Source organism: Aotus nancymaae, unplaced genomic scaffold (genome assembly GCF_030222135.1).
Source record: "Aotus nancymaae isolate 86718 unplaced genomic scaffold, 86718_ANA_hifiasm-v0.15.2.pri h1tg000022l_1, whole genome shotgun sequence".
Taxonomy (NCBI): domain Eukaryota; kingdom Metazoa; phylum Chordata; class Mammalia; order Primates; family Aotidae; genus Aotus; species Aotus nancymaae.
Genome location: NW_026988435.1, coordinates 43138228 through 43150969, shown reverse-complemented (window position 1 = coordinate 43150969; position 12742 = coordinate 43138228). Strand labels below are relative to the sequence as shown.

Genomic DNA, 12742 nt, shown 5'->3' with positions numbered 1-12742 from the left:
ATCGCTTGAGCTCACGAGTTCAAGACGAGCCTGGGCAACATGGTGAGACCCTGTCTCTAAAAAACATATAAAAATTAGCCAGATGTGATGGTGCACTCCTGTAGTTCCAGCTACTCAGGAGGCTGAGATGAAAGGATGGCTTGAGCTCAGACGGTAAAGTTTGCAGTGAGCTGAAATGACACCACTGCACTCCAGCCTAGAAGAAGATACAGCCAGAACTTGTCTCAAAACAAAAAAAATCATAAACCATTTTTAATTTATCTGAACAACTGACTTATGCATGATGTATAGTTATTGCAGAAAATGACCAAGAAATTATGTTTACAACTTAAATATGTAAAACTCAAAAGCATTAAAGCTAAGACTCCTGGAAATTCTGACTGAAATAAACTAAAGGAAGATTGAACTGAACCTGAGAAAAATAAGCAATAAAAGTTGATTCTTTGGCATTTTAGTCTTTTTCAAGAGAAAAATCGCATTCTTTCCAGTGGAATCACATCACATGAGAAGTAGTCCATAGAAGAGTCTAAGAGTGGCAAGAGGTGTGCTGAGTCACCTGCCATGAAGGTGCACGCTCAGCTCTACCTTTGTGCTCCAACTTGTTTTATCATACGATTAAAATTGAGCCGTGAAAAATATCTTTAAAAGTTACATTTTCAAAGGGGAAAAAAAATCTTTGCCCTTCTTAAACTGACACTGATATTTTATCTCAATGTTGGCCCTTTCTGTACAACTGAAGGTTTACAGGTAAAAATCACAGGTTACGGATAGGACACTGTTTTGTGCTGACAAAATGGGGAATGACTGATCATAAATTTTTTTGCTTAAGGTGAAAATTGTTATCAATGATTTCAGTAGTCCCTTTAAAAATTAGTAATTAAGAAATAACAGAGTTCTAAAACACTGAATCTGGGAAGAATTGGTGTGTGTCATAGAATATAGTGATAAATATTGGTTATTATTATGAGAAAGTAAGATAGCCTTTTTTGGGAAGTTTGTGGAATATCTTATTGCTTTGTAGTCTAATATTTTTGTGCTTTTATTGAAATATTTTAAACTGAGACAAAAGTTTATACTTTCATAAGCTAGATATGTGCAAGTTAAGACTCCCTTAATTTGTCACATTCTAAGATAAATGCAATAATCCAAAAAAATCTTCTATGTTAGCTATATACCACTTATATGACAACTCTGCTGCTATAAGATAAATGCATGACCTAAAAAAAGTTTGAGGTTAGATTTGCTAAGTATATATTTATTGTATAACATAAGTACTAAAAACTCTTAATGTAGGCTAGTTGAAAAGTTAAAACAGCTTGGACCTTTAAGTCACACACACACACACACACACACACACAAACGCAGACACACACCTCCATTTTTAGCCTTTTCATGAAGTTTCTTCAGATGGAAAAAAAAAAACTGTTTAAAGACTTTGTCTATGTGGTTGAGTTGCTTTCATTGTGTTTTAACCAAGCCATTGTTTTCCTCTGTTTCAGGATCTAGATTTCTCATCACATCCACGGGAGCCTTGTATATTAAAGATGTACAGAATGAAGATGGATTGTATAACTATCGCTGCATCACGCGGCACCGATACACTGGAGAGACGAGGCAGAGCAACAGCGCGAGACTTTTCGTATCAGGTTAGAACTCATCAAGACTGTCTGCTATGTCTGCTATTTCTTTGTTAGTGTCTTGAGACAACTCAATCAAAATTGTGGAATGTTGCCACTAAAACGAAGCCTTCAATTCCCTTTCCAAAATGTTTTAGCAATTTTAAAAGTCTTTTAAATCCATATGAATACAATTTCATAGAAATACAGATATTCCAAATGCAGTCACTTCACATTTGTCAAACCAGTAATAGACACATTCACATCATGATGCATTAGCACTTCAGGGAACACCTTGGGAGTGAAAGATCCATCTCAGTATTAGAAAATCAAATGCAAAATACCAGACCTTTGCCTTTGTAGCTGGAGAATATAAAATTGCTCCCCATGGTAAATATTCTATAAGGTTGTAATAGTGAGATGGAAGTGACCAAAGGTTGAAGTACCTTATTTGTAGTAATGTTTTATGGGAAGAAGTAATGGCGACCTGTTGAACATTGGGATAATTTAAAACATTACTGCCTGAACACCCAGGTTTTTTTGTTTTTTTTGTTTGTTTGTTTGTTTGTTTTTTTGAGACAGAGTCTTGTTCTATCACCAGGCCGGAGTGCAGTGATGCGATCCCTGCTCACTGCAACTTCCGTTTTCCAGTTTCAAGCTATTCTCCTGCCTCAGCCTCCCGAGTAACTGGGACTACAGGCACGCACCACTACGCCCAGCTAATTTTTTGTACTTTTTAGTAGAGACGGGGTTTCACCATGTTGGCCAGGATGGTCTCAATCTCTTGACCTCGTGATGCACCCACCTCAGCCTCCCAAAGTGCTGGGATTACAGGCGTGAGCCGCCGCGCCCGGCCGAACACCCGCTTTTTGTACTTGATAATATACTGTCAGGATTTTTCTCTTCATCATTTACATCTTCAAAATAGCCAAGAGGCTTTCAAGGTCCAGCAGAAATACAAGGCAGAATTAAGTTAGTTTTCCTTTGAACTTGCAAGTATTTTTTTTTACCTGTTCTTTTTCAAATCGACTGTCACTTTCTCCCTTGCTTTCATAGTTCTTATGTCTTTTAGGGGAAAATAAATAAGAAAATGAATAATAACCATCATCTTAGTCCATGGTAGCTTTAAGGAGAGGACAATATTCTACTTAGTCAGAAAACTCTAGAAAAAGTCCTGTTTGCATTAAAGAGAAACTTTCTAATGGCATATTCAGAAAAGAAGGGGGAAGGATTTGAGGTAGGAGGGGAATCCTGGTATGCAATTAATTTGGGATTAGCAAAATAAGTAAGCATTTCTCCCTCCAGGAGATGACGTAATTGGTGATGATCTAAGAGCCCATCTTCTGTTTCAGGTGACGTTTTTTATCTCCATGCTGAATCATAAAGTGTTGATTTTTAAATTTATATCTCAGGTTTGCAAAAGCGAGTTGACTTTTCTTAATCCCAAGATATTTGTTCATTCTTTTGTTTTGGAGTGATTCACTGATGTTTCAAAAATGGACAGAAATAGTCATGAGCATTTGGTCACCATGAAGGTCATGGGAGTCCCAGGATTGCCTAGTGAGCACTGGAAAAGAGAGAAGTGAGAGCATCAGTGTATAATCTAGCCAGGGAATATCATACACTAAGACACCTGCAGAAGAATAACCAAAGAATAAGACTGAACATTCAGGGCTAATGGTGTAGGTGAAGACAGGGAGGTGATAGGTGCCAGGAGAGGGGAGGGGTCCACAGAGTCACAGGCCACCAAAAGGCTCATATGAGTCTACCATATATGGAAAATAACTCAATATTTTTGTCATTAAAATTTTAATAAAGCAATTGAGGGAGAACTTGTTAATGCTAAAAGATGAGAATGTAGACACTGAATGCAGAATGCTATTCTAACATGCCAAGCTTTGAAGGAAAAGAGAAATGAATCTCATTTTAACTTAGATTTAAATATATTTAAAAATGTACATCTGGAGTTTGGATCATGGTGGAAAGATGTTGGTGTTTGACCCCAAACTCCTCCTGAAACCAACACAGATAAAATAGGATAACAAAGAAAAAAGTACACAGATGGCACCTTCAACACAGCTGGATTACTGCCAACAACAGGACCAGCAGCAGAAGTGGAAGACGGTGGAAGCGGACCGCCCACTGGGGCTATGGTAGTGCCAGAAAACCGCAAATAACCAACAGGCATCCATTTTCAAAGGCAGAGGAGCATTATTTGAGTGGAAGCCTAGGAAAATATGTCTTAGAGTCCTCACCACACTGGGATAGAACTGTGTGAGGTCTGGGTTGGAGATGAGTTTAAAGACCATGAAAGTAGCCGGTAATGATTGCACAGGCCCGTGGTGGTCTGTGTCCTTGAAGACAGCAGAAGTACTCAGCAAGTACTCCTCTTAGAAGAACAGAGCTCACCCTGAGGGGAACAGCTGGATTTAGAAATCAAATTGAGCCAGTGTGTAATACTAACAGTAACAGAGAGAGAAGGAACAGGAACCAGAGGAGGCCCTAGAGAATTCTGTCCTGTGAAACACTGCACAAGAAAATACAACACGCACAGCCTTAGAATGCAAAAAACAGTGTTCTGGGAAATGCACGGCTAAACGTGGAAACCCATACAGCTCTGAGAGATGGGCTAAATGTTGAGTCTTTAAGGTAAATCAAGGGAGAAGGCTGGAAAAACATAGTCATTTCATCCTCTCCTGCAGGAACCTTCTCCTAATTAACTAAGAATCTCTGTTGTATTGCAAAATGAAACAAAAAGGGAAAAGATTTAACCCAACTTTATCACAGGAAAAAGGATGAAAATTAACCAAGAAAAAGTTTTGATTAGAAGTAACTACAAAAAATACTGATAGAAATCATATGAAAATTATATTTTTTGTTTGAAATGATTAAAGCTTTGAAAGAGAAGTATAAATCAGAAATAAAATATCTCAAAAAAATGATAAAACAACACAAATCTGTGAAACAGTAAGTGGTATATTTTAGGAAAAAGTTAGAAAAGTGAAGAGTTATAAAATTAAAATTAAATTGGAACACATCAGAGGGTAGACAAAACAGAAAGCTTAATATGGGAAATTAAAAATGGTAAGAAATAAGGCAAATAGAGATAAAAATGTATAGCTATCTGATAGAGATGATGAAACACATGTATAACTAATTTCTCTTAAAAAGAAAGCCAGGCAACTGATCAGAATAAATAATAATAATGAAACCTAATTCAATAAAAGACCTGTCATAAAAAAGAATACATATAAAATACATATTAAAATGGCACAACTGTACCTGGAAGAATGGACCCAGAATGGTCAACATGCAATGTAGGCTAATAAAATTTGTGATCTGTAATTTTGAAGAAGTTTAATTTGTTAATTTTTTTCTGTTGTTGCTTGTGTTCTTGGTGTTATGCCTAAGAACTCTTCAAGGTCATGAAGATATTTTCCCTATGTTTTCTTCCAAAAGCTTTTATAGTTTTAGCTGTTATATTTAAGCCAATAATCCATCTTGAGTTAATTTTTGCAGGTAGTGTGAGGCAAGGTTCTAAATTATTTTTCATGTGGATATCCAATTATCTCAGCCATTTTTTTTTAATGTAGTTAGAATTATATAGCACTATCTTATTTGAAAAATTTCTGCCAATAGTTTCAATTAGAATAAAACTTTTTGAGTGCAATCATTGGGTATTGATTTTTTATGAATAGCATTAGAAGTGGGTACATTTTGTTTCAGAGATTGGGGGATTGTTTTGCAAAGAAAATCAGAGGTGCACACTGTCGTGTGTTTTGTCAGCCACCCCTGCCAAAGGGTGACATCTCTGTGCTACCTCCTCCGACTCTACTTCTACTTCCTACTCTAAGCAAAACGACAGATTTCACAACTATTTTTTCATACTACTTTATAATATCTTCATTATTCCACTCTAGTGTAACTAAAATCTGCATTACTGAAGAACAAGAGCTATCATTATATTCTCACATTTCTTAAATAAATGAAGACAGAGTTCAGAATAATATTAGAGAAGCTTACTCCAAGTAATACATATTATCTTGGATATGATTTCTACTTACTAAACACTATTCCAATGACATTTATATGGTCTGCAAGTTAGTGTACTACAAGGTAATGAATCACATGCAGTTGAGGATGTCCAAGACCATTTCTGGAGTTGGCTTTGGCACATTTTTATCACCTGAACCCATAGGGTGTGCAGGTGATGATACTTCCAGGAACAGGGATGCAGACAGCTAACCATTTTTCTGGATTCTCAGTTGATGCTAGAGGATGTCAGAGATCAGTGAGGCATCATTTGTTAGGCCTGTCTCCACTTAATTATTCAGTCTATATGAACATAACTTGATCTTCAAACCAATACTTTCCGAAGTCCGTTTGTAATTTCCTTTAGAAGCAGGTAAATAAAGCGATGAAGTTTCTGCTGGCACAGGCTCTGTACCTGGGTATGGTCCAACTTTTATATCTCTCTCACCTTCTGGAGCCCCATAGACACACATGTGAATGAGTATAATTCTAGAATATAGAATTCTTCAGTTAATGAAGAATTAGAGGAGTCCTGGAAGCTCATCAGGTGTTCTTTAAAAGAGTATTTAGGTTCCCTCATCATATCACTGTCACATTGTTCTCTTAAGACACCAGTGAAATAAAAAGAGCAGCAAGTTCATAATGAAGTTTTATTTCCGATGCTCAAAAAAGAAATAGAAAGGCAAGACATTTCAGCTAAAGGTTTCTGTTGTTTTCAATAGTGCCTGCTGACTACCCCCAGTGGCTGACTATGGAATCACAGCCTCTTAAAGGCGTCTTTTATTGATAAACAGTTTTTTTATGTTACCGTTTCTTAAAACAGAAATTTACTTCTCTTGCATGTAAGTCCCGAAGCTGATTTGGCAGCTCCAGTGTCACCAGGGACCAGACTTTTATCTTTCTGATCCATTATCTTCATGTGAAATTCCATTCTCAAGATGATTTCAAAGTCCAAATGATTGCTGCAGCGCCTGCCTTTATATGCACATTCCAGGTGGTGTAAAGAAGCAAAGGAAAAATACATAAGAACATCCCTCCAAACTAAGTCACCTTTACGCAGAATTTCCTACAAACTCACACATTTTCTCCTCTTACATCACCTTGGCTAGAGCTTGTTGTTCCTCCAGGTTAACTGAGGTACTGACAAATGAAAATTGCATATATTTAAGGTGTACAATGTGTTGTATGATATGCATATATATATATATACATATTTATATACATATCACTATCAAGCAAAATAACATATCCATTGCCTCACAGTTACCAATTGTATGTATATGTATGTATGTGTGTGTATGTATGCATGTGTGTGTATGTGATGACAACATTTAAGATCTACTGTCTTTGCAAATTTCAAGCATAGAAGATAGTATTATTAACTATAGTCACTATGCTGCATATTAAACCTCCAGAACTTATTCATCTGGCATAACTGAAACTTTGTACCCTTTTACCTACCATTGATCTAGCAATCCCACTCTTGGTATATATCCAAAGGAAATGAAATCAGATATCTGTACTTCCATGTTTATTGCAGAATCATTCACAACAGCCAGAATATGGAAAAAATCTAAGTGTTCACATACACATACATGTACATATAGGAATTTTATTCCTATACATACAAAGGAATATTATTCAGCCTTAAAGAAGAAAATCTTTCCATTTGCAATGACATGGATGAACCTGAAGGGCATTATGCTAAGTGAAATAAACCTAGTCACAGAAAGACAAACACTGTCTTGTCTCACATACCTGTGAAATCTAAAAAAGTCAAACCCAGAGAACCAGGAAATAGAATGGGGGTTGCCAGAGACTAGGGGATGGGACAAATAGGGAGATGTTGGTCAAAATGTACGAAGTTCCAGATGGCTCTCATTTAATAGGAAAATGGATATCCAGTCCTTTGCCATCAGATTTATTGCAGGTAGATCAAAAGAATCATGGCATTTTTCTGACTGAGGCAAACACAATAAAATTTCAGGAGTCAGGAGCCCGTAACTCTCCTGGAATATCTATGCAGAATGCAAGGGTATTGTTTCATGCAAGTTTGAAATAGGATGAATTAGCAGAGAGAGCAGGGAGAGGCCACTGAGTTTTACATTTAGCATCCAATCAGATGCTATATTTTATATTCTTCATAGTAATACAAAGATTATGCCCTTGAGAACATCACTTCATTCAAACAAACCTGAAAGACGTTGAGCTGCATGGTTTCCACAGACCGAGTTCTTGGAAATATTTTATCGATTTCCTCGTCTGGCTCAAGTTTATGTCATAGAACAGGCAAACGATACAAGGCCATGTCAAGGCAATCATTTGCAAGTTGCTGCTTTTTATCCATTGTCTCGCTACACCACATCTTGTTGATAGTGCTCATTCACCTGACCTCAAATACCATCTGCTCGAGAGTCTGTCCCTGAGGACCATACCTTATGGCCTCCTGGCTGCCTCCACACCCACAGCACGTGGACTTCACTCTCTATAATGCCCTCTTTTTCTTTCCTTCACTTCATTACAAACTAAATTATCTTTATTTGCTTGCTAATGTGTTGCCTGCTCTCCAACACCCACCACCCAACAGAACATCAGCTCCAGGAAGACACCTGTCTGTCCCACCACTCTCTCTTTAGTGCCTAACTCTGTGCTGGTCTGCACTAGGGGATCAAAACATATTTGTGAAATGAATAAATAAAAGCTTAAAAATTTAATAGCTATGTGTAGAACTCTTTTCCTTGTGCAACAAATTTTACTAAACAGCTATTTATGCTGGTGTTGCTCTTTTTTTCCTGTTTAAATTTGTTTAGGCCAGGTGTGGTAGTGCGCGCCTGTAATCCCAGCACATTGGGAGGCTGAGGCAGGAGGATCACTTGAGCCCAGGAGTTTGAGTCTGTGCTGGGCAATCATTGCACCACTGCACTCCAGCCTGAGCCACAGAGTGAGCCATTACCTAAAAAAAAATATTTATTTTATTAATTTTTCATTGATGCATAATAGATACACATAGTTTGGAGTACATGTGATAATTTAATGCATTCATATAATTTGTTAAAATCAAATCAGTGTACTTGGGATATCCATCACATTATACATTTGGCTTTTCTTTAAGCTATAATTATTTCAATTCTTCCAGCCATTTTGAAAAATACAATAGATTATTGCAAACCATAGTCATCCCACTGATCTGTCTACCACTAGGTCTTATTTCTTCTCTCAAACTGCATATTTCTACCCGTTAATGATCTTTTAAAGAGAATTCTGGCATTCCCAGTTATGAAAAGACAATCTGATTCTTGGCCTGAGCTGACAGCTCTTGTTGAAGCATGCTCGTTCTGAATCTTTTATTCATTTATTGGTGAATGACCCACAGAGGCTCTGACCAGCGTTCAGTGTACCTTTTGTAAATTCTGAGCAGAAAATAAATCGTATGAATAGGGCATTTCTTTTTCTGTTCACTTATAAAATCTTTTCTTTTTTATTGTACTTTAGGTTCTGGGGTACATGTGCAGATCATGCAGGATTGTTGCATAGGTACAAGATCTGTATCAGTAGTTGGTATGATACACGGAATTTAAATTATACATGAAGTCCTACAATTCTAAATGACCACTTCCACTCCTCATTCACTGCCTTTAAGAGTTTTTCTTTCTTCTACAGACCCAGCGAACTCAGCCCCATCCATCCTGGATGGGTTTGACCATCGCAAAGCCATGGCTGGGCAGCTTGTGGAGCTGCCTTGCAAAGCGCTTGGGCACCCTGAGCCAGATTACCGCTGGCTGAAGGACAACATGCCCCTGGAACTTTCAGGAAGGTTCCAGAAGACCGTGACGGGGCTGCTCATTGAGAACACTCGCCCCTCGGATTCAGGCAGCTATGTGTGTGAAGTGTCCAACAGATATGGAACTGCTAAGGTGATAGGCCGCCTGTACGTGAAACGTAAGTTGGACGGTAACTTGCAAAGGTGGTGTTGGCTTCTGTCGATGGAGCTCCTGTTATAAGCGAATCTCCATGCTGTCTCTGTAGCTTTCCATGGACTCCCAAAACAGTCCAGCTGAGATCAACAGAAACCCCATTTTGCAGATGTGAAAAATTAATGCTCAAATGAGTTGCCCAAGGTTACACCACTGGAGAGTTTGGGGTGTCTGATTTGATTTGAAGTCTGTGATTTACATTAGGCCACAGACTATTACATTTCCAAGATACAATTTCAAGATAACACTACCTAGCTGATGAATTCAGGCCAGTCTCTCTAAAAATGGACAAAGGAAGGGGACAGGATTGCTCTTTCAGCACGGGTGATGGTAGCCAATCAGCACAGTTGTCTTTTGTCTGTTTCCAGACCATTTCTGCTTTACATTTCTAAATGAGATTATCATCAGCAAAAGCATCAAACATAGCAAACTATTAGACTTGTGCCTAGTATTATAGATCATCTACTCCAAATATGATGGGTGTATTTGATCTTCCACTGATTGCCTTGGCTGTCTTGAGGAATGTGTTGAGAAGGATACTGAAGGCAGATTTGGAGGAAGGGGGGATGTGATTGCAGGGGTACAATCTAATCTACTCAAACACCCTCAATTTTATTGATGCAGAAGCCAAATTAAAGTGATTACCCAAGATCACATGGCCAGAAAAGGGAGGCAGAGCCTTAGTCAGAGGGGTCTTAGTTGCCAATGTAATGCTCCTTTTAAAACATATATTTATATTTGATGAGATAAATTGAACAAGTTTAACCACAAGAATCTCACACTGAAAATCGGAGGGTTTTTAAAATCTTTTGCCCCCAGGCCCATTCCTGTTTATGGAACTTTCTCTTCAGTGTCAACCTGAGTGTAGGCTGCCTTCGCACAATACTAGCCTAAGAGAATACATTTACATTGGCTATCCAAATGACTATCTGGAACAGGCTGTCCAGCCTGAGTCCTGCAAATATTTGAACATGTGTAGGCTGGGATTAGAAAGAAATGGATGATAAAATCCACAGTTACACTTCTATAGCTGAAGAGTCATGTGGATAAAATATTGCAGTATTGGACAATCAGTAAGACTTATTCTCACAGGCTCAAAGTCTCTTCTATGTTAAAAGACCTCTCCTAGCTGCCTGTTCTCTGTTGAATAAAGTTTATATCTTACGATAGTACTGAAGGCATCTCAAGCAAATCTGTTTGGTCATATCTCCCATTGTTTTGCATTAAAATTCATTTATGCCTAGTGTTCCATTATTGGAACACTAAGCACGTGGGAGTTATTTACATCCTACTGCTCAAGGTCGTAGCCAAGGTCTGATTACAAAAATTCAAAATCTTGCAACCTCAGGCATAAGTGGATTAATAAAAAACTATTCCTGCTAAATCTAACTTCTTCCGAATCCCTCTACAAACCCATTCCTTTCTTAATTGCAAGTCATATTACTCATGTTGCTTCCTCCACATGGAAGATTATTTCCTAATACTTGGATATCTAGCACTTTCCATCTCTCTTAGCCTCCATCTGCAAAGACATGTTGTTGCCCATTCTCCTCCTGTCTCCCACTCAACTCAGAGTGTGTTACTGCTCTCTCTCTAAAGGCACTTATCACCATCTATATTTTAAAAGTCTCAATTCTAAATGCGCTTGTTTTTATCACTGTTCTCTTCTTTCCACATTTGGCTGATTCTCAGATGCTTCTGGAATGTTCTCTGTCTCCCTTCTGACCGCTTCTTCTAACTGCAGAAGAAAACAGCTTCTTCATTCCTGTCTCTCTTCTCTAATGGAAAGCTCCAAATTCTTGGGCTCCAAATTCAGAACTGTCTTCTTGTCAAGCTCCTCTTTTCCTTAGGCTGTTTCATTTGTAGAGCTTCGGATTCCTCGCCTCTGAAAATAAGCTCTGAATCTGTGCTTGTAGCCTTGGCTTCCTTCCTGAGTGTCAGACAAGTGTGTCAACCAGCGTTCTTTCAGAAATTTAGCTGGCACTTCAAAACACGTGTTGGATACCATACTGAACCCTCCACCAGCTCTTTCTTCCAAATAGCTCTTATTATTATTACCAATATTTTCCTCCCTCTCATCCCTCAAATGCAAACTTGAAATCTTGCATGCTCTTTAAGCCTTTCCTTTCTACCAAGTCCTGCCAAGTCCTACAAACTGAATCTCACAGAGTTATTCAGGTCTGTTCTCAACCTCTGTCCTGCCCTAGATTGGATCTTAATTGTATCTACACTAGACGTGTGTAATATCTTCAGTGACCAATTTTCCTTACTGTAATTTTTCAAAAGCCCTACGATTTGATTAAAAGTATGTTTGAGCTGGGTGTGATGGCTTGTGTCTGTAGTCCCAGCTACTCAGGAGGCTGAGATAGAAAGGAGGAGTTTCAGGCTACAGAGAGCTATGCTGCATCCCTGCACTCCAGCCTAGGTGACAGAGCAAGGCCCCATTTCTGGAAAAAAAAGAAACAAAGACTTATTTGCTAAACATTCTTGAATGCTTTCTTTAGTTATCTTCGTTTGATCCCAAAATCTCAGGGACTCTCTGTTGCATCCAAACTGAATCAGAAACTATTTCTGAGACATCCCCCTGCTCCCTGCCTTAATTCATGTGGTTCCCAATCTCTGTGATTCCCTCTTTCCATTCTGGCTGGTCTCAGTTCTATTTATTTTTGGTATCTGTAGATTTCCTGCTTTTCCCACGGACCCTCCTCCACATGTGTTATGTCTCTCGTGGCCCCTGCATCACTCTGCTTGGTTATTACAGCCGTTTATTGACTTTGTCTTATCACCTAGAAGACTGAGCTCATTGAAAACAAAGATTTTACAGTGTGCTGAGATGAAAAGTTAGGAACAATTGGTGTCAAAAACTTTTTTCCACCTGCTTTTTGATGGGGTGGTTTTTTGCCTGTACATTTGTTTAAGTTCCTTGTAGATTCTAGATATTAGGCCTTAGTTAGATGGATAGATTTTTTCCCCTTTCTGTAGGTTGCCTGTTCACTCTGATGATAATTTCTTTTGCTGAGCAAAAGTTCTTTAGTTTAATTAGATCCCATTTGTCAATTTTGGCTTCTGTTGCAATTGCTTTTGCTGTTTTAGTCATGAAGTCTTTGCCCATGTGTATGT

General features: G+C 38.2%; 1 protein-coding gene across 1 annotated transcript in view; it reads left to right on the top strand.

Moving 5' to 3' along the window:
* Positions 1-12742, top strand: part of DSCAM (DS cell adhesion molecule) — a 760400-nt gene that overhangs the window by 446203 nt on the left and 301455 nt on the right. Inside the window, exons 4-5 of the mRNA XM_064380165.1 lie at positions 1500-1646; positions 9309-9587. Coding sequence (XP_064236235.1) covers positions 1500-1646; positions 9309-9587 — 426 coding nt within the window. The remainder of the gene's footprint in view (positions 1-1499; positions 1647-9308; positions 9588-12742) is intronic.